Raw genomic sequence first — 22,318 nt, forward strand, 5'->3', positions numbered from 1 at the left:
AGGCAGCATTCAGTGGTGACAGATGCATTTAGCAGCCCAAGGTGGCTTTGCTCCCCTCCGATAGTAACCAGCAGCAGTAACAAAGCGCCATCAAAAATGATCAGCCAACCGTGGCGGGCTAAATTTGGACATGCGTGCAGTGGACACTGACACACTAAGAAGCATCTTCACAGAGACATCAGGTGGAGGAGCATCATGAATATGAATCCTGCTTGGGTAAAAGAACAAAAACTGAAGGTGACAGAAGTCTTTCCAGTTTCAAATGTAAATTGCGAAGGGGAGAGAGGTGTTAAAATGTTTTTTTGAGCTTCCACTGTGTTCCATGACTGAAGCAATGACCTTCCAAGTCAGTCCTGTGTAAAATGCATCTGACATCACTCACAGAGGCTTTTCCATCCCACGTTCTCAGAACTGTTTTATTTGGACGATGTGCTGGTCTCACACTCTATTTTAACTTAGACACACTCACTCTTTTGTACCGCTGTTTGCAATCACGCAAATACACACACTCACACACACGGACCCAGTAAGTAATTTCAGACCGCCGGGTGATATTCCTGCAGTTGACCCAACCTGGTTTAACATTTGACTCATGTTGCCATTTAAAAGGTGACCTCATTTCCAAATGGAAGGAAAACCCTGATGGATGTATTGGAACGGTGGCAGGGTACCCCCACATCTCTGCCATGTAGTATGTTAATGATCTCATAACACAGAGTGACGTGATTTTCTGGAAACACAAGAAGCCGCGTGACGTCAGCGCACGGCTCCTAGTAGCTAAAGGACAATCAAAACACACATATGTCTTACTTTATATACAGTGCAGTACTGATGTCACATGGCTGTTTTTCCTCCAGCTAAATGATGGAGCGGGAACATCTTTGTAATGGCTGTTATGGAATAAAGCGAGAATAATCAAGCAGATTACTTGGCTCGGTAATGTCTCGGCTTTGCCAGCAGTGCGCCTTTGTGTGGTAAATATTTGCTGTTAGCTGAGTTGCATGGCATGGGTACATCACAGGGACATTTTGTGTTTCCCAAACACTCGGCCGCTGACGTCAGGAGGCCTTAATGATACTTAACAAGCCCACCCAGTCCAGCATCACCCCATAAACAACCCTGATGTACCCTTGGTCCCATGTCCAACTACTTTGCAGCACCGGAGAACCCAACACCCACTTAATGTGTTGTTTTAAGGTAACAAAAACAGACACGTGGCTCAGAGCAACCTTTTGCAACCTCAATCCAACATTCCCACCTTAACTGAGTTGTTGCAGCCGAGGCGCTGCTTCGTGTTGGCCTACTGAAGAAAGCGACTCAGCTGTTTCGATGTGAGGAAAACCCTGAAAATAAGGTAAAAAAACAACACTGACGAATAACTGGAAAACCCATAACATTAGCCCGCTGAACAGCGGGAAAATGAGAAAGCCCAGAAACACAAAGAAAAGGCGGAGGATAGGAAAGTGAGAGAAAAGTCATCGCTTGTGACTGATTGGAGACCGTTTCCAATTAGAGCGGCTGAGGACAGGAAAAACAGAGGCAGGGAAGAAAGGGGTCGCTGGGGCTCAATTCCGTCCGGCAAGTCTCGCACACCCACCCACCCACGCACACACACACACACACGCAAGTCTTTACAGAGCAGAGTTTTCCAGCGGGAGCCCAATTTGTGTTTGGGCTCACTTACACTATTATATTGGGCGGTATGATCTCAGCTCAGACTGAGGCTAAATGTCTGTTTGTACCGTAGGTAGGATTCTGTCGCTCGTTCGTGAGTGTGCCGGGATTCTGCGCACATGCACATGCACAAAATGTGTGATATTTGTGTTTGCGTGCTGGCAGACAGATATGATTGTGTGTGCGTTTGTGTGTGGGGGGCAGCCAGTGTGTCTGACAGGAGAGCAGAGGTCATGCTAAGGTTGGGATGAAGTCAGAATGTAATTATGCTTCAATGAACCGAAGGGGAAGTAATAAAGACCAGCTGCATGTTGTGTGACTCTTAAAGTTCCACTTAAAGCAAGCTGCACACACACACACGCACACACACGCACACACACACACACACACACACACGGCGCTCTCTGGCACTGTGTTGAGCAGGGGAACACACAAGCTTCGCTCCAAACCTCAAAAATGGATACAGGGAGAGTTGAGAAAAATACAATCACGCTTGAACACACAACAGAGACATTAGCAAAGAGCACAGTCAGCAGCAAATAAAGAGATAATAAAAATGGGCAAAATATTTCCTCTTGTACTGTAACGGGGCCGAGCGGGGTTACCAAGGTGACTTGGCATGTGGCCAGGACCAGAGATGGTCACTGAGTGCATAGATGTGTGGAAAATAGGGTAGGAAGGGAGGGCAACACACCAGGTGGTTTCACTCGGGAGATCCAGTCTCCACTGCCTGCGTCAAAAAAAAAAGAAGGGAAAGGAAGGGAAAGAAAAAACATCAACTGGCCCGTCAAAAACAAGGGGGGGAAAGGAGAACCGTATCTCCCCCTGAATGAGCCTCCTTTACTCAATCCCTTCTGTGATTCCACACATTTTCTGTTTCTCTCTTGTTTCCTACTTGCCTGACAGAAACCATGCTGTTTTCTTTCCTTCCTTTCTTTCTTTCTTTCTTTCTTTCTTTCTTTCTTTCTTTCTTTCTTTCTTTCTTTCTTTCTTTCTTTCTTTCTTTCTTTCTTTCTTTCTTTCTTTCTTTCTTTCTTTCTTTCTTTTGTCCTTCCTTCCTTTCTTCCTTCCTTCTTAACCTTCTCCACATCTGACTCAGTCCATTTTCCCAGACCTGCCATGCATAGATACCGTATCCACCAACAGTAGCCCACACGTGCCTAGCAGAGGAACCTCAAGGGGAATCCGCCAGGGGGGTGAAGGCCTCCCTGCAAGGCCTGTGTGTCGGGGCTGATACACATGAGTTGGAGGGAGCGCTTCTGTATGATAAGAGACATAAAATACTGTCTAATATATTTTCTTTTTGTAATTCTCTCTGCAGCTCACTATGATAAAGATTTATTACTAATTTAAATTCAAAATGAACTCAAGCCATTCTGTTGATGAATTGACCAAAGTGCATACCATTATAACTTATTTAAATGTTTAAATACACCACAGAATAAATGTTGACTTCCCATCAGCATTATTTCCACGCTGAAGAGTCGGACCGTCAACAGTATTGCATTGTTCAAGGGATCGCGATCAATTTACTCACCCCCAAAATATGTTCTAAATATCGGAATATTTTCCACTGGGCTATAATGTAATGAGTAAGTAATAAAGCCAAATTCGACGGGTTTCCTTGATGGCATCACTTTTCATAGCTTATGTTGAGCAAGTTCTTTTTTTTTTTTTTAATCTAGTTCAATGCATTTTATGCAGAGAACAACAAGCGCTTCAACATGTGCTAATCCTCATTAAAAAATACAATTACCAAAGGCTCATTAAGCAAGTCTATTGAAGTTAGAAAAAAAAACGTATTTTAACCTCTTCTGAGTTCATACATGCCTGCAATGTTCTGGTAATACATATACGGCTTATGGGATTCCATGAAAGTATTTATGAGTTATTGAGAGCTCATGAAAGGAAGGGAAGGGAAGTGGGGGGCACAGCTCAGGTTGCTGGTTAGGGGAGGGGGCTAAATTCCATGAGCTTCCAGGGGAAAAACAAGCACTTTATCAGGGAAAGTATAAGTCACCGGGTCCTGATGTGGCCACTCGAGGCTGCTGTCAGAAGGGAGCTACGTTAACAGATCCTCCGCAGTCACCAGTCATCCCCAAAACATGTGGTTCCTGTAAAAACAAGCCCAACTTCAAGCATCCCTGCCACTATCCAGTCCCACTGGCCACTCAACAAGGAAAGAAAGATGTGTTTTTTTCCTGAGGGTGTCCCCTGTGGTTATGATGTCTCCATGCCAAAGGCTGCGTGCATGCGTGCGTGTTCCTGTCAGTGTAACACAGAGGCTGTTCATTATTTGAATGTCAAGGCTCACACCATAACACTGCAACTGGGATTCATTTAGATGAGACTTAGTCAGGCCTGCTGCTGTTTCTCAGCTTGGTTCATTTGGATATTGAATGGAAAAGTTTAAACATTTACATTTTGCTTTTTTTCAACTATTTTCCTTCTGTTCTTGATCATTTGTGGAAAGACGGGAATAGCTGGAAATTGGGGGACACCAGGCACTAATGTTGGACTTGGGATGTAGCCAAGGGACACATCATCGTGATTGCTCTAGAGCCAATCGGAGTTGGAAAACATTTCAAATGCTCACAATTAGTTCAATAACACTAAGACAATGTGGGACTTCTGAATATTGAAAACATGAGCAAATCAGTGGTTAGGTTTAGTCAACTCAGGACATGTCAACCAGACTGCTGCAAGCGAAATTGCTCTTTTGTTCTCTACAGCAACAGCAGCCATGAAAAGGAACTTCATACTTAGCTCGGTTAGATATAATGTCTGACTCAGTGCTAAGTATGTGAAAATCCAAAGTTATAAACTACACAAGCTTCTGGAAAAGACAGCCCTTTCTCTATTAGAGCTAGAAAACGATTCGGAAAGAGAAACGACTACACTGTCTGGAAAAAAATAATACGGCAATTGAAAATCATATCGCAGCACAATAAAATAAACACCATTCCTCATATTTATAGTATCCCACTGACTGACAAAATTAAGCACATCAAATCAAAGGCAGGTTGGTGTCAGTCTGAAAAACTTGACCAGGATGCAAGAAGGGAAGGGCGGATGCAGCTGGTTCCAAGGTGGTCCTCTGACCACCGGGCCACCCCAACCCAAATAGATGTCTGCAGAATGGAAATCTATGCAAAAGCAACAGGAAGTCATACAGGCAGATCTGGCTGCATTAGTATTCTCTGACCTCAAGCAGTGTATGATGGTGCTGAAAAAATGTGAGCATATGAGTGTGAGAAATTCTGCAAGCTACATTTTGTGCAAAAAATAAGCAATCCTTGTTCTAAAGTGGAAAAACGGTCAACCGCCATATTTGTGTATGTGTGTTCACCGGGAAGAGCAGGCTACTTTCTGCTTCATCGAGAATAACATACAAGACCGTTTGCATTTTGGGGCTAGGAGAACATGGAAAAATAAAAAAAAAATAAAAAATCCTAATTTGACGATTTACACCTCCGTACATCTTAGTATCACTGATCCGTTCCTGTTTTATTTTGATTTTTACTGATTTTAATTTTAGTCAACTGTTTTTAATGTTTTTGAATGTTTTTCAAGTGTGCCTTGATGCTTTTAATGTTTTCTTTTTCTGCCTTTCATGCCTTGTGTGAAGCACTTTGGATTGCCTTATTGCTGAAAAGTGCTATACAAATAAACTTGCCTTGCCTTGCCTATTAAATTTGTCCCTCCATCCATTTTGTACACCTGTTTGTTTTCCAAAACCATGGGTGAGGTGAAACCAATCCCAGTTTACTTTGGGGGAGAGGAGATGAACAACCTTGACTGGTCTCCAGTCAATCACAGGGCCTGTTCATATGTCTTGAAAAATAACAATTCCTGTGGGAAAATTCATTTTAAAACTTGAGTAAATTTAAAATAGCCATTGGATTGTGAGCAAGCTTAGATGTTCTATTTTACCTAAGATACACTCAAATACACTACAAAGTATTCAGATACCCTTTTTAAAGAGTGGATTTTTCTATACGCTTGTAAATGTATGCTTGGAAGATCTATATATTTGACCTTGCAAATGCTCGTCTGTATAAATGGACACACATTTCCACAGACACACTTCAAAGGTTTTCCAAGTAGTGGAAGGTGTCATAGCTGCAGACGTTGGAATGAACTCTACATTTTCTTTCAGTTCCACTCTCTGTGGGTTCAGTGGCCAAATACTGTTGTCTGTACAGTGTAGTGTAATTTACAAGTACAACTATAACCAAATGTGCCTTTCACTCATTAAATCATACAACAGTCATTTTTCCACAAAGGTTTGCATGAGCCAGATTTGGTCTTGGTTACATAATGCAAATGCTGCATTGAAGTAATAATGAATGCGTGTAGTGCAGTGAAAACTGGTCCAACCTGTAGTAAAATTTAAATAAGGCCACACAGGTCCAAAACCTCCATGAGTCTCCCACACAAGTACACACAATTGCACACACGCACGCAACTTGAATTTTCCAACACACACATGCAAACGCATGCACGCAGATACATAACAAAAGCTGGCTGCCATAGTTTAGCATTTGTAAACTTCAGCGATGATCTGTTGATTTGAATATTGCTGCCGTTAAGGAATACGGGTAACATCTCGTCATCCTTTTTGTAAAAGTTGGTCAAGGAAGACCTTTGTTAAAAATGACACTTTTCCTGAGCATTTTCCAAATTCAAGCAGCCTTTACGCTAAGTAACTTCTTCCAGATCATCTTGCTTGGATAAGAAAGGAATGTTACTAAATAAAAACTAAAATCTGAAGAACCCCATTATGTCAATCCCAGCATGACAGGGATTTTTTGTTGCTTGTTTCCTTTGCACGTGGGCTTCTGGTTTGAGCTATTTTTCTAACCAGCATATTTTTTCTCCACTCCTCAGGCATCCTCTCACTTTCTAAGATTTTATTAAACAATCTGTTTGGAAACTCCACAGCTATCTCTCCTAGATAGACATTTCCATGCCTCCACTGGAATGTCATCTGGGCCAATTGCCTTTCTACTCTTCATCCTCTTCATCGCAGCCCTCACCTCATCCTTACTAATGTCTTACACTTCATTAATTCTCTCCACATCATGCAACCTTTTCTTTCTCTCTCTCATTTTCTTTGCTTTTCTTCTTCTTCAAAATATTCCCTTCACCTTCTCAACAAACCTTCCTCACTTGTCAGCACAATGCCATCTACATCTTTTATCACCGTAACCTGTTGCACATCCTTTTTGGTTGGCTTGTTTTATGTCGGATGCTCTTCCTGACACAACCTTCCTCATTTATCCGGGCTTGGGGCCGGCACTCAGAATGTATGTACTTGTTGGGCACCCCAACCATTAGAAAACAAAGGAGACCATGCCTTCAAATGTACTTCTGCTGAACATGAACTTTTAGAGCTGCTATACCTTTCTGATGTAGCCATTTGGTTCGGTGTGCCACAAGTGAGCGCATCAGAAGAGATTGTACCTGGAAGAATGTAGCCCCCACAATATTTTTTTCCTAACTGGGACGCCAAAGTGCTGCCAACTTTCACATTAATGAATGGTAGAAGGTCAGTAACAAGCTGAGAAAAGTACTTTTTCATTAGGGAAGACACAAATGGGAATAGTTACGTCACTTTTTAACGGTATCAGCTAGTACAATTTTAAAAGGTGAGCTCGTTATCACCCTTGCTACAATCCTCAGACGTTGGGCCATTATAAACCGTTTCTAATCCTGTTGAATTTTCCATTTAGTTAACTGGAAATATGCAATAAGTGATCCTTTCCTCTGCGGCCCCCAGTATAGTAACTACACTATGGTATTTAGATAAAAAAATATTGTCAAATACAGATGCAAGTTAATGCTACATACAATAACACAGGCTGAAGAGTTTGAGCCCATTTTAAGACAGAACCAAAGCAAGTGCTTAGACGGGGTTAGGAAAATCCAGTCATAGAGACCCCAAGATGATCAGGCTCGTTATCAAGCTTGCTGATGAGCTGATTATTTGAATCAGATGTGCTGCAGCAGGGAGAACTGAAAAACAGCTGCCTAGGACCAGACTTGCCTTCCCCTGGTTTTGACACACTGTAGAGAGACATGAGGTCAGTTTCTGAGGAGTCCATGGGAGGTTGCCTTACTGCTTGGAGTTTGCCTATCAAGACGAGATCCTGCTGTTCTTGTGGTCCAAAATTCCTAAATGTTCAAATTCCAGAATTTCTGTAATCAGAGGACAATTGCCAAAACCATAGTCATAATTCACGTCATAATCGGGGGACTAACTTTTGTTTCAGGATGGTTCGGGGCTGCTCAGTGGGAGCTGATTCTGATTCTGATCATCTTTGACATCACGCTTATTTAATATAACCAAATACTTATGTTGTTTTTAAGTGTTGCCTATTTACAAAGCACAGTTGAGCACTTAGTATCATCTGCCGTGAATGTATTAGACCTCTCCATGGATGAGGTCATGTCGTTTAATTTAGTACTTTGTAATTGCAATATGCACTCTGGCAGCACATGTGCTTTTCCCCTGGACAAACACGCAATGAATGAATGATGTGCACAGGCCTACTTTCTGTATTACTCACATCCACAAACATAAGCACAATATGATTCACGTCGACCGGATGTCAGCATGCTGCCATTGCAGCTCTCTTTTGGAAGTTTCAGAGATAAAATTCAATAATGAGTGCCTGTCTGTCTGAAACCTGTTCCATAAACTGCACATGCACACACACCGGTGCAAACACAACAATACATAAACAAGGCAACCCCTTCAGACCAGCTGGAGTAGAGTCTCTTTGATCCGAAACCATCACACGAGGTGGAGTGCCGGTGATCCATTGCATATGGTCGAGAGGGAATTTACACATGCCATCCATTTGCTTAGCTGTTTATGTATGTTTAATCAGGGCATGTCCTGTCACCAGTTTGCAAAACAAATGGTGCATCTGCAGGCTAATGAACCGGCAAAGTATTGCGTGATGTTTCATGTCTGCTTCGTTGCCTTTATGTAGTACAGTAATCGCAGATGGAGGGTTTCATAAATGGCAAGTGAATCCCATTAAGATACACACATGAGCAAACATGCTGTAAAAAACACTGTATACATGATGTTCCCACAAACAAGCACCTGTGCCCACAAACCTCACACACATGCAGTACATACAGTAAACTGTTGGCTGGATACCGTCTCACTACAGATATGTTATTTTACCCCTGTTGCCATTTTCCTTGGTTGCCAACCACAACAGAGTTTGGAAACTTAACATGGATCAGTTGTTAGATTTTTCCAGAGTGGAGAAATTTGGTTTGTTTTTACTGCTACTGTCACACGTTCAGCTTCCCTGCATTCTGATTCATCGTGCAGAGCTGACAGAGCTTCTTTGTATCATGAATGAAGCATGCTAACTGTGCTACGTAAGTCATAAACACATAACTACGACACTATGGAATCTTGCATGAATGCAAAAAAAGAAGATAGAAAGAAAAAGAAAATTGCGTATGCTATAGTTTCCTCTAAGCCTTTGTGGACAATAATGCCGGGCATTAAACAGGCACACAGAGCCGTCCATTCACTTATTAAGTGAGAATCTACGTACAATATAATTTTATAATTCTATGAAATAAATACCGTCAGCATATTCCTCTACACAAGAGAAGTCTATTGGTGATTGTGGTGGGGGATGACATTCACCTGATGCCAGATCATATTCTAATCCAATCCCTGTTATATTTACTGCTGGGGAACACTCTGGTGCAGGAAGCCGCTGTAACATTGTTTTTCCCTCCTGTTAAAAAGCCAGTGTTCTAATAAAACTTTGGGGGGTTGAAACCCGCAGCTCCCATGTTTCAGCTTCCAGGGGGAAAGGGAAAGCTGAGTCACCTGAACCCGCCTGTGGCCTCCAGCTCTTTTTATCCATCTCGCTGGTTGTTCGTTGGAAAGGTTCTTATCCGCTTGGATTTAGAATCTACTGTGTGGCAAAGAAAAGATGATCTTAAAAGAGAAATGTTGGCAATTTTCAATACAGCATATCCAGTTCAGAGTCAGATATAAGCCATAGAGTAGTCCTATGCTGTTCACTTTTTTATTTGGCTCCTAAGTCCTGACCAGGAACTTCCGACGTGTTTTTCTGCTGCCATGGTGAATTATGTCCTTCTCTCTGTGTTTGTGGCATTGACATTCTTACTGTTCAATCCAATTTTAGTTCAATTAGGCACTGGTATGTACCACTGGTCGTCAGCAAATCGTAGGGTACACATAGAGAACCATTCACGCTCACAATTACACAAACGGACAATTTGGAGTGGTCGATCAGCCTACCATGCATGTTTTTGGATTGTGGAAGGAAACTAGAGTATCCGGAGAAATCCCACACATGCATGGGGGAGAACATGCAAACTCCACACAGGAAGGCCAAAGCTGAAATCGAACCCACAACCTCCGCACTGAGGGAGACGTGTTAACCAGTGCACCACCATGCCGCCCCAAACCGACATCAAAAGATGAAAAATACAAATGAATAAAAAGCAACAAGAAGCACAAAAAAAGTGATCATCCAACTGGGACAAAAGCCTGTCACTGAAGTAAATGAGTAATATAACCAGTTAATGACGTCTTCGATCAGGAGTTTTGGTATTTTCTTAGGCCCGTGCAAGCCAGACTCATTCAAGACTCATTTAAAAAAGGTGTTTTGCATTAGTGTGGGCGTGAACGCAGCTGATTTACTATCTCTGCCAATCGAATGGTGTTCCTTGAAAGACGCGAATAAAGGCGTGATGACAGTCAGAGTTGGACGATTTGGTTGAATCCTGCAGAAGGCCAGAGCGTGCAAAGTGCATTTGTATAGAATTGCAAGCAGACTTCTCAGGGCAGATGATATAAAGTTGCCCACGGAAAGTTCACAGATCTGTGAAGTGGGCATCTGGTGTTTCCAACAGGCATAAAACAATTTCCATCAAATTGTCAGATGCATGTCAAAGGAAACCCCTGCAGTTCACTGGAACACTCAGCATGGCACAGAGAGATGAAGCAAATTACCAAACAAGTACAACTATGCTTGCGTCAGTACAAAAATCTGGAAAATATGTTTTAATGCTCAAGTGCAGCTGCGCTGTCAACAAATATAAATATCTAGGACATAACTGTCACAAGCCTATTGTAATCAGTGCCTATGGAACACTTGGTTCAAAAGGATACAGACTGATGAATGAATGAACGGTCAAAGAAACAGTAAGGGCCTTTATGAGTCACATCAGTGATGGGAGGCCGTCTCAAGATGTTGTCAATATAATAGATGCACGTGCACACATGAACGAACACACATACAGATATTATGTTACAGGGAAAACAAGTGACGACAAGAGGTACGACAAAAACAAAACAGGCCACCATCACAACACACAGAGGCAAGATGGATACGTTGTTGAAGACATCACAGACTGAACTTTTTAATTACGACTGGCTTAAGCCCATGAGGATGTTGTGTGGTCTTTATATAAACTGCTTCGATAAATTGTTTGGAAACTTGTGTGAATTCCCTTCCTTTTGTTTATCTTTAGGAAATCCAGGAATCTCTCTCTGCAGTGGAGACCCCAGTTTCTGAGGACAGAGCAAGCGTTTTGCAAATGCTCGAGTATACGTCCAACTGGCGTAATTTTGAGTGGTGACACAAAAAAGGTGATATTTGCTAATTTTTCCCTTTGGAGCACTAGATAGGAGTCAGACTGGATCTACAGAATGCAAGATTAACTGGGCATGCACACCCTCTCTCTGTGGCTGCTTCTGACTTGGGTCCAGGACCCAGAGCTGTGGGCTAATGTTGTTATTGTTGTTGTTCATGCTGAGACTGGGGGTACCTGCCAAAAAGTGCAATAACAAGACCTGGAGGGCCTGTGCTTTTCTCTGTGCTGTGCTTTATTGGTACAGGGGAGCACCAACAATGATGCCTGTGGACAATCAAGAGCCCATTTGCTGAGGGCCGGGGTGGGAGATCAGCCAGTGGAATTTCTTTTTCTTTGTCTTTCCTCAGGAAACAAGTCATTGTCAGACAGCCGCTGCTTGCCGCATGTTATCAAGGTATCTTATAGAGTAAGTTGTTTAATTTTTAACTGAGATGCAAAGATATTGACCTCGCATACACACACAAGGAGAGATTGAAATGAATCACAGTGTTTGGTATGCTGATACGTTAGCATTCCACATCATTTTCAACAACCATTGTGCAACTTGTTCAGTGACTGTCCCATATGGATCAATCTTTATTGGCTTTTGTTTATCTGCAAATGTGCTACTATTCTCAAATGAGGTGATTAAATGTATGTATTAAAACACAACTCCAAGACAAACATTTAAAACCCACAATACAGTGATGTCGATTCAAGGTGGGTATTTTATATTCCAAAATTAGCAATAAAGTAGATTAGCAGTCAATTAAACGATAATTTATTTGTTAAATACCATGTTTTAATGAAATGGAAGAATCTCTCTTTGAATGTTTTTAACACCTGATTCAGCTGTGCAAAAATAAAAAATTGAAAAAAATTTGAAAAATATTTTGTTTGTACTGTTAGCGTCATTCAACAGCATTTTAAAAACATAAACAAGAGTTAACTAAAACCAACCAACCACACCAACCACACCAACCAACCAACCAACCAACCAACCAACCAACCAACCAACCAACCAACCAACCAACCAACCAACCAACCAACCAACCAACCAACCAACCAACCAACCAACCAACCAAACGTGGATATTAAGAAAGGCAGGTGCAAATTAAAGGAAATTTCACACAAATAAATTGAAATGCTCTTTGGACATACATATGTTAGTAACCATCACTAGGCAGAAGATTTTGTTTCATGTGCAACAAAGAAGTTAGTCATACATGGAGGGAAGTAGTAAATTATTGGGACGTCAGTGGAACCCCTCAGACCTTTCTACAATGCCACATAATAGGGAAATCCCACGCATTGCATCCAAACTATTTGCATAACTCATGGAGAAAATTGGCCTATAGGAGTTAGCTTTTTCCCCGAGTGCCACACAGTAGACATGCTGTTCCAATAATTGTCCTCTTACACGAGCAGAAGACATATAGTACAGTATTTACAGTAAGAAAACAAAGACCGGGGTATGTGAGGGGGAGCAAAGGAAAAAGAGAGAATGGGAAAATGAAGGAGAAAGAAAGGAAAAAGTGCTGAGTCGGGAAAGTGAGTGGGGTTCCACAGATTTTCCCCTAACACAAACACGTCCACTGTTGATTTTTGTCATTTTCTTGGCTCTGTCAAATACAGTAGTTGGCAGAACAGTAAGCTCTATGGTGGTTTTTATGACTTGTTGTCATGGGCTTAATGGTGGCTTCCCGCTGCCTCAGCGTATGCGCCTTCCCTCCCTCTGTCATGACCCCTGTATTTCTAGTCTGCATACTATTACTGACCACACTTTTATTCATTCACTCTTGGCCAGACGTCACTTCTCATTGCTAACTCTGCTACCCTGTGGAGTTTGAAAGCATGAACATGTGCTCTAACGGCAGTGTACATTTTTGGAGAGATTCCCAAACATTTTATGATGAGAGGAAAATCAGGCAGCCCAGGAAACTCATAGATGTACTAGGGCCTGGGCAGGTCCAATTATTACTGACAATCCATCAATATGCAGAGCAAATCCTGGAGCAGGTTCAGCAGAAAAAACGTGGGAGGGAAAAAAACAGCAAAAGCGAGCGAAAGACAGAAAAAAAATGCGGTTCTTATAAGGAGGGAGAGCAAAATCTGTCTTTACAATCCCCTGTGTCGGCTTGCCAACTTTCTGCTGGCTGTTCTTAGTGCGGAAATGAGAGCGTGCTAGATTCTCCCCTCCCGAGAATAACACAAACCCTTCAAAGCTCAAATCAAACACACAATCCACGTCACAGGAAACCATTTTGAAGCGTAAAACCTCCCAATGGGAGCTCCATTTGAATGCTGCGAGTATGCGTTGCCTTGCTCGCCCCCTGTGCCCCCACCCGCCACTACCATGTCTCCCATCGCTCTCTCAAGGCTTCGACCGCAACCTAACCCGAACCACACTAGCTCTCAGACGACAAGACTCCCTTTCATGCCTGTCCATTTCTCTTACTTAATCTTTGCCATCTTGGACTTTGGTCCATAAAAAAATTGCTCATGATTAGATAATTGATACCTGATTGTATTCGATGGATGCTTCCATTGATGCCACAGAGACTCAGACATCATGCATCCCTGTATTCCCATCCTAAAATGTGTGACACCACCTCTTCTATGTTTTGAACTTTTTGTACAATTCTCCTAATGACTGTGATCGTCCTGCTATTAGTTAAGGAATCAATTAAAACAACAACTCTGGTGTTGGTCTAAGACTTTTCTACATTACTTTAGATGAACAGATCACCCAAATGCCCTTTTCAGGGTCAGAGGTCATGCTAAAGGTCATGAGACATCCTTCTATTCTGACTGCTCCTGCCCTTGAGCCCATAGCTCATCTCAAACCCAAACCACAAGTTTTCATACCCCCATCCTCTCCCCCTCAAATCTCCAAAACCACCTCTTCCCTCTCCCTTTACCCCTTTTCCTCCACTTTGCCTGGCAGTTGAAACACAAAGGTCAGAAGGGCATATGGGAGGCAATCACAGAAGTTTGTTTTGGCGCTGCCTACCCAAACACTAAGTCCTTGGCTGTGCAGAAGCAATGTCGCCACCTTGCCTGCTTGCTGCCTGGGAAACAAACACATCCTTAATCACACAGAGGCCCCTGCTTTCGCCAAGGCCACACTAGTTGAGCCTTGTCCTACAAGCCCTGGCCAAAAAAGTAGGGGCTCCATCTGGTACACTCGGGCCATACAAGTCGTGCTCTATCTACTGACGACAGGCCGCATTAATGGCAGCCAAGCAGTCAAATCAGGGTCATGCTAGTTGACTATGGGTTGTTGAAATACGCCAGGCCGTTCTAATCAAGCCCCAATGGCCACACGTAGGACAGTGAAATTGAAACTCGTCAAATAGATCCAGGTCACAATCGTCTAGTCATGCTCGTTGAAATCCGTCCAGAAAGGACTGCTCTATTTTTGGCTGAGTGAGCACTTCTGTCATTGGGTTGGATAACAGTGGGATTCTCTGACGTAAGTGGTGTGCAGCTGAGGGTTGGCAGCCAAAAGAAATGTTAAGGCAGGAAACCAGAAGCCATTTCAATCAAAGATAAGTTAGACCAGTTGTATTACTCCATCCATCCTGAGAAATCCTTAAAAATCGTCCGTGACGCTTCTAAATTGCTTTCACCATTTGAACTTCAGAAGGAGGTTCAGAGTTGCGATCGTTTTTATGCTTCAATAAGTATGCAAATGACAAGCATTATTCTAATTTAGCAACCGCACTAAGTAGAAAGTTACGTATTCACTGAAAAGCAAAAGTCTTGGGCCACCTCAGGCTCCGTTGATTCAATAATAATTTTCCCATTGGCCATTTTGATATTATCAAACAATGCATTGCAGGACACATACAGTTCATCCTCCATGAACCAGGAAGTAGTCTTCTAGCTAACAGGCATTTCGTAATTGCTTGGTCTTGTTGGGAAACATGAATACTACCAGTTGAGGCCATCTGCCCAATGATCCATCTAATGACACACAAGAGCGATATAACTCTTCCATCCACAGGGTTACTGTTAATATAGGAAGGGATTGTTCAGGACTCAATGTTCTTTGGGGGAATAAGGCATTTGTGAGGTTTTTCAATGAGCACATTCATGTTTCACTAAATGTTGTTGTGACCGCATTGGTACAATTTGACAATAACAATGATACCCAGGGGTCATAGAGAGACCTCAAGAATTCCCTGAGGAGACATCTTCTACATACCAACACTATGATCAATGCACCCTTGAAGCTATGCCTCTTCTCCATTGGACATGTGACAATTAACCTTGAGGCTTGCGGGTGATACAAAGAGATTAGTAACCCATGTTTGATTATGCGTGATGAAAAAAAATGTTTTCCAAGTCCACAAGATCTCATTGCTGAGAGCAAAAATAACTCACTCAACCTTGGAAACCTATGATTTCCTTTGAAGTTGGAGAAAGCTGTAGGGAAATACTGAGAAGTGATAGACCCCTCTGAGCCCCATCCAGACCACCATTCAGCCAGGCAGGAGCTGGAGCACTAAACAGGTACATGAAGTGCTGAGACCAGACAGCACTTCCAGGAAGTTAAGCATCAGGGATAATTCTTGTTATTGACTTGGCATCGTCTCCAGCCAGTACAATTCCACCAGCGAGGGCTTTACTGACTTTGAAAGTGCATGTAGATGCGTGCGTGCGTGCGTGCGTGTGTGTGCAAATATCTGTGTGCGTGTATGTAATTGTGCGTGTGGGCTCCCTTGAGCATCTTCATACTCCAGACCAGGCTATGAGCTCTGCAACCCAGATGGGTGGCCAAGCCACAGTTGATTTCTGTTATTCTGTTATGATAATTGAACCCATTTGAACCATTCAGTCTTACACTTTTGGTCTCTGAAGGCACGCACACACGTACGTTGTACATCAGCCAGCACCGCCCTTATCTTTTGCTATTCTTGCAATAGTTCTAATGTTATTAAGTTTCTTCAAGAGCAAATATTAAACAACTGGAAGGGCAGAGTAACAACGATGTGCGTGAGGAGCACTGCATTGATGAAGATATGAACATAAAGTGGGAGTCGACGTAGATATAATGCTATTGCTATAATACATATAACTGGATTTTTTTGGTATCCATCTATATTTTCAACACCGCTTATCCTGTCACCGGAGAGTGCTGGAGCCTATCCTAGGTTTATTTATTTATTTATTTATTTACTTATTTATCTATCTATTTATTCATTCATCCATTCATTCATTTATTTGGTTGACTACAGTATGTTTGTCGTAATGCAGACAGAAGCTACAGTGAGTTTTTCCTAGCCTTCCTGGAGGGTTAAGACCAGGGGATGTCGACAATAATTGTCATCTGTGGCCATGTGAAGTCCTTTGAGATGTTTTTTTGGGTGATTAAGGGCTATATAAATAAATTTGACTTCACTACAGTACCTGATTTTTTTGTGGATTTTGGTTAAAGGCGGGGATTTTTATTTTATTTTTAGTCATGACTGGTTATTTTGTGTGAGCAAGTTAATGTTTACGAATCTGTCTTTTTCTGAAAATGTGTCCGTCAGCTATCAGGTCTGTATGATATGCGGAGAAGGCATGATACTAAGATGGATGCTTTTTTAAGCATAATGTGTCTCCTTGAAGCGTTCTCCAGTCATGTAATCATTCTTAGTTCTTAAATGCAAAATCATATCAGCATAACACATAAGAACTCATTCACAAGATCTCTATTGAAGAAAAATCAAAAGTAAATGAAGAGGTGTTAAATGGAGGACATGAAATGAAGAAAATGTCTTCTTATCCTTTCGACTTTTCCCCTCAGGGGTCACCACAGCGAACCATCTGTTTCCATCCCACCCTATCCTGTGCATCCTCTTCTCTCACCCCAACTAACTTCATGTCCTCTTTCACTCCATCCATAAATCTCCTTTTTGGTCTTCCTCTTGACCTCCTGCCTGGGGGTTCCATCCGCCTCATCCTTCTACCAATATATTCACTATCTCTCCTCTGTTCATGTCCGAACCATCTCAGTCTGGCCTCTCTGGATTTATTTCCAAAACACCAAACATGCACTGTCCGTCCGATGCACTCATTCCTGATCCTATTCAACCGCGTCACTCCCAAAGAGAACCTCAGCATCTTCATCTCTGCCACCTCCAGCTCTACCTTCTGTCTTTTTCCCAGTGCAACTAGCTCTAAACCATACAGCATCGCTGATCTCACCACTGTCTTGTACACCTTTCCCTTCATTTTTGCTGATACTCTTTTATCACACATCACCCTTGACACTTTTCTCCACCCGTTCCACCCTGCTTGAATGTGCTTCTTCACCTCTTTTCCACACTCTCCGTTGCTCCGGACTGTTGACCCAAAGTACTTAAAATCCTCTACCTTCTGGATTTCTACTCCCTGTAGTCTCACCATTCGACTTGGATCCCTTTCATTCACACACATGTATTCTGTCTTCTTTCGGCAAATCTTCATTCCTCTTCTTTCCAGGGCATACCTCCACCTCTCTAAATTTCCCTTCACCTGCTCCCTACTCTCACTACAGATCACAATGTCATCTGCGAACATCATGGTCCATGGAGATTCCTGTCTGACCTCATCTGTCAGCCAGTCCATCACCATATCAAACAAGAAGGGGTTCAGAGCTGATCCTTGATGCAGTCCCAATTCCACCTCTGTCATCCCTACAGCACGTCTCACTCCTGTCCTGCAGCTTTCATACATGTCCTGTACCACTCTCACATACTTCTCTGCCACTCCAGACTTCCCCATACACTACCACAGTTCTTCTCTGGGCACCCTGTCATATGCTTAGTCCAGATCTACAAAGACACAATGCAGCTCTTTCTGACCATCTCTGTACTTCTCCATCAGTAGAAATGAAGAAAATGTACCAGGAGAAAATCTCTTGGTAATAAGTTGCATTATCAAAGTTAAGGTAACCCGTTTTGTAGTTTTACATTTTACTTCTCATTAACTTCTTTATATACTTGGAAAAAGGTAAAGCTGTGAGGTGAATCTGCAAGGGCACTTAATTTTGTGTTATACCATCATTCATGTTTCAACATTGTGAAGTTGGGAGGCAGAGAAATATTCTACAATGTTATGAACAGCCTTATCTTTTAATTACATTTTTATGATGATGACAGTGTGATCCTGCAACTGCTTACTAACATTTCCATTATTTTTAAATGGGAGAAATGCGCCCCGCCTCACGAAAAAAAAAAAAAAAATCAACAAGCTTACCACAACTTAACATTTCTGTTTGATTGAATGCGAATTTACTGCCTTAAATTAGAGTGGCAGACAATTACATTTCATCTCCTCAAAACAAATATTACTAAGTAGAGTAGTTAAGTAGAAACCAGAACAAGCCATTTTTGACAAAATTAGAAGCCATAAGATATGCTTCCCGCTGCTCCAACAATAGTGAAGAACAGTACCCAGGCAAGTTAAACGAAATCAGCCCCCGTTATGGAAACAGGTCCAATTCCTTCTGTTCAAGGAGCTTAATATCTTAGTTTTACAGCTGGTTGAGGTGGAGCAAATGTCTTTCAATAGCTGACATGTACAATTGCACAGTCAACAACAGTTTCACACTTTCTGCGCTCCAACACTGAACCGATTTTAATAGTTTTTCATGGCGGAACGTACTGCTTCTTTGTACTCCAAGTAACAATAAATAGCCACCCTACATTCATCCCAGCGTGTCCTTCCTCAGTTGTTGCTCCTGGCTCTCAGCCAACAAGTGTATAGATGTGAGTACAGTAGGACTGTATATACGTATACTGTATGGGCACGGTGGGGCCTCATTTTATCGGTGAATGGTTCACACATGCAAACACGGACGCTCACGCAAGCATGCACGTGCATGCACACACACGCACGCACACACACGCACGCACACACACACACACAAACGCTTACGGGGTGACAGAGTGCACTGGCTGAGCTCTGATGAACCAATGGCAACCTGGGGAAGGAGGAATGTCTATGGCGCTAGTCCAAGAGAGGCCTTCAGAATCCTCAGCAGGCTATCCTGGTTGTCTTAGTGAGCGCAAGTGTGAGTGTGTGGGAGTATGCTTCTGTACAAGATAATGTTCGGGGCTGTAATTGTATATCCTTGAGTGTGTGTAATTTTTACACTCAGTTGGAGATGAATTGTGACAATGTAGTGTGTATAACGCTTTGGCTTCAGGCAAGTTTAAGGCCTGAATGCTATTACCTCGTCCATATATACAGGCTTGGGGAGTAACAGAATACATGTAGCGGCGACACTCAAAGATGTATTCATTAGGAAATTATTTTTTATTAATGTGGTTGTACATTGCAGAAGTGGAGAACTGCAGTGCACTGATATATCTTGACTTGTAGTAATTATCGGAATAGCTCTGAAGGAAAAGCTGCAATGAGGTCAGCAAATGCGAATGTGTTATGTGTCAATGTTTTATAAAAAAAAAAAAGGTTTTGCCTTCCTTTTTACAATTGTGTAGCAATTAAGAATGTTAAAAAGTGAGGTTTGTTGGCAGCTTCACCAGCTCTCATTTTAATGCCTAAGGTGTTTTTACACATTAAAGGATGTTAACTGCATATGTATTTTGTGCATTTTTTTTCAATGATAGCTACAAAAGCACCTTTATTTACTATTACACAATAATTTACAAAATCTGATATTGGAGATCAACCGGCATCCCAAAATAGATTTTAGTCAACCTTTAATGTTCCACTGTATGCATCCTATTTTCAAAAAATCACTATGATGTCATGCAGGTTTCAATTGTGAATTGCAGTCATAGAAACAGGGTCATGTGTGCACTTGACTAATGCACAACTGCACAGAGGGAAGGAAGAGAGAGGATTAGGGAGGTAAAAGTAGAGTGGAGGGGCTGTTTAAAATATTCAACCTCCCTTCCATTAACCAACCATGTACGGATGAGAACACGACCTGCACTGTACATCTCATGAGAGTGAGAGGCACGGTGCTCAGTGGGAGTGCACCTCTTTCAGTCAGGAGCCCTTAAATCCAGCTCAGCATTTTCTCAGTGATGTCATCCCTTTTTTCACTTGTACATCAGCCTCTTCTCTTACTTATCACCTCCATCCATTATTTTGCACATCCCTTTCCAAATAGCCCCGTTTTTGTTGATTTTGTTATTTTTGTGCAATACAGAAATTTGTCAGGCACTGATCACAATTTATCTTGAAAGTAGAAAAGCTAAGACAGGGTTCAGCAACCCAAAATGTTCCGAGCCACATTGGCCCCAAAATACAAAATACATACCTGTCTGGAGCCGCAAAAATCTAAAAGCCTTTTATAATGCAACACAGACTGTCAATACATAACTTGTATGCCTACTATTAAAATAATAATAATGATAATAATAATAATAGTATTAATTTGATCATTTCTTCTTGCGGCCCATTAGAGTTCACGTACCTGCATAGCAGAGCTGTCTGTTCGATATCGGACACGTCACACGACCAATCCATCAGGGGGCAATTGAGAAAAAGCTGGAGATGAATTGATGTCCTTGATTTGCTGATCGGTGATATTGTTTGTGCGGAAAGGCATGTCTTTAATTTACTGAATGATCTTGGTTTTGTTTTTGAAGTCCGAAAATAGGCACTCTGATATTTTAATGAATGAATCCTTCACGTACTCGCCATCGGTGAATGGTTTTCCGCGCTTTATTATCTCCAGGGCTGCAACAAAACCTGCAGCAGTAGTAGAGTTTGAAGATGCAATCCACTTCTTGAAACTGTTTTTTCGGTCCTCAAATTTCTCCACCAGCACTGCAATTGCACCTTTCCTCTTAGTTGCAACTAGGTGATCGACAGCAAATTTAGCATGCTTTAGCAGAAAATGTCGCTCCAAATTCCTCTTCTTGTTATTTGACAACTTCTCATTGCAAATCAAACATGCAGGCAATGCTTCAGCATTGGCAATGAAAGCAAATAGTTCAGTCCATTCTTTCTGAAACCATCGGTTCTCATCAGCAATCTTTCTCTTTTTACCTTTTGAATCCATGGCTCATCACTCACACACCTGTTTGTTTAGAACTCACCTGTGCTGTGTCGCAGGCGATGACGCAATTTTGCCATTTGGCGTTATTCTTAAATTCGGTATTTTTAATATATTTACAACTAAATACATTTTTACAACACAAGTATGGCTGTGTCGTGATTACCATCTAAAAAACATATTTAAAAAACCAACAACAACCCAAAAAAATATTTTTCTATTTTCACGCATTTTTGCAAAACTCTAGGGAGCCGCTAGGAGTGTGCTAAAGAGCCGCATGCGGCTTTGGACCCTAACCCTAAACCATCACATCTTATTTCGATGGTGAGTCACAGCAAAAGAGAAAGATTGGATTTATAAAGCAACCCTACTAATTCCTGCGGGAAGACAAGTCATTTTAATAGTTTTGGATCTATGCGTCAGTACTCCACAAACCCCATCCTGTCGATTAGGGCACGAGATGCTCAGTGATTATGATATGACTTCACATTGTCCTCCAAAGATTATTTTGAAAAGAAAAGTTCCTCACCATCGCCTGTGTGGCGGTATTTCCAAAGCAACATGGATTAAATGAAGTCATTGTGCAAGGTACAGTATGTCCTCAATAACAGGCAGAACAACAATCCTGTTGAATCATTTGAACAAGTACCACCCAAGTGATGTCGAAAGAATGAAAACGCTCTGAAAAACATCGTTTCAAATGCTTTGGAGATGTGGGAAAAATGGATGGATGGATGGATGGATGGATGGATGGATGGATGGATGGATGGATGGATGGATGGATGGATGGATGGATGGATGGATGGATGGATGGATGGATGGATGGATGGATGGATGGATGGATGGATGGATGGATGGACGGATGGACGGACGGATGGATGGATGGACGGAAATATTATTATTTGGGGTCACCAAAATGTCACCCCCAAGGAGCATATGAGTAACCCGTGAGCCTGTTCTAAAAATAGCTCAAGAGTACTAATCCATTGA

The 22,318-nt window shown here is 42.0% G+C and overlaps 1 protein-coding gene across 2 annotated transcripts in view; it reads right to left on the reverse strand.

Moving 5' to 3' along the window:
- Positions 1 to 21,284, reverse strand: part of LOC148396494 (uncharacterized) — a 65,284-nt gene extending 44,000 nt beyond the window's left edge. For both annotated transcript variants that reach the window (XM_088379471.1, XM_088379470.1), the window contains exon 1: positions 20,744 to 21,284. In XM_088379471.1, coding sequence (XP_088235597.1) covers positions 20,744 to 20,749 — 6 coding nt within the window. In that variant the 5' untranslated portion in view covers positions 20,750 to 21,284. The remainder of the gene's footprint in view (positions 1 to 20,743) is intronic.
- Positions 21,285 to 22,318: the final 1,034 nt, after the last annotated feature.

The sequence above is a fragment of the Syngnathus floridae genome, chromosome 6 (assembly GCF_059516105.1).
Source record: "Syngnathus floridae isolate MCC-2025c chromosome 6, RoL_Sflo_1.0, whole genome shotgun sequence".
In the NCBI taxonomy this organism is placed as follows: domain Eukaryota; kingdom Metazoa; phylum Chordata; class Actinopteri; order Syngnathiformes; family Syngnathidae; genus Syngnathus; species Syngnathus floridae.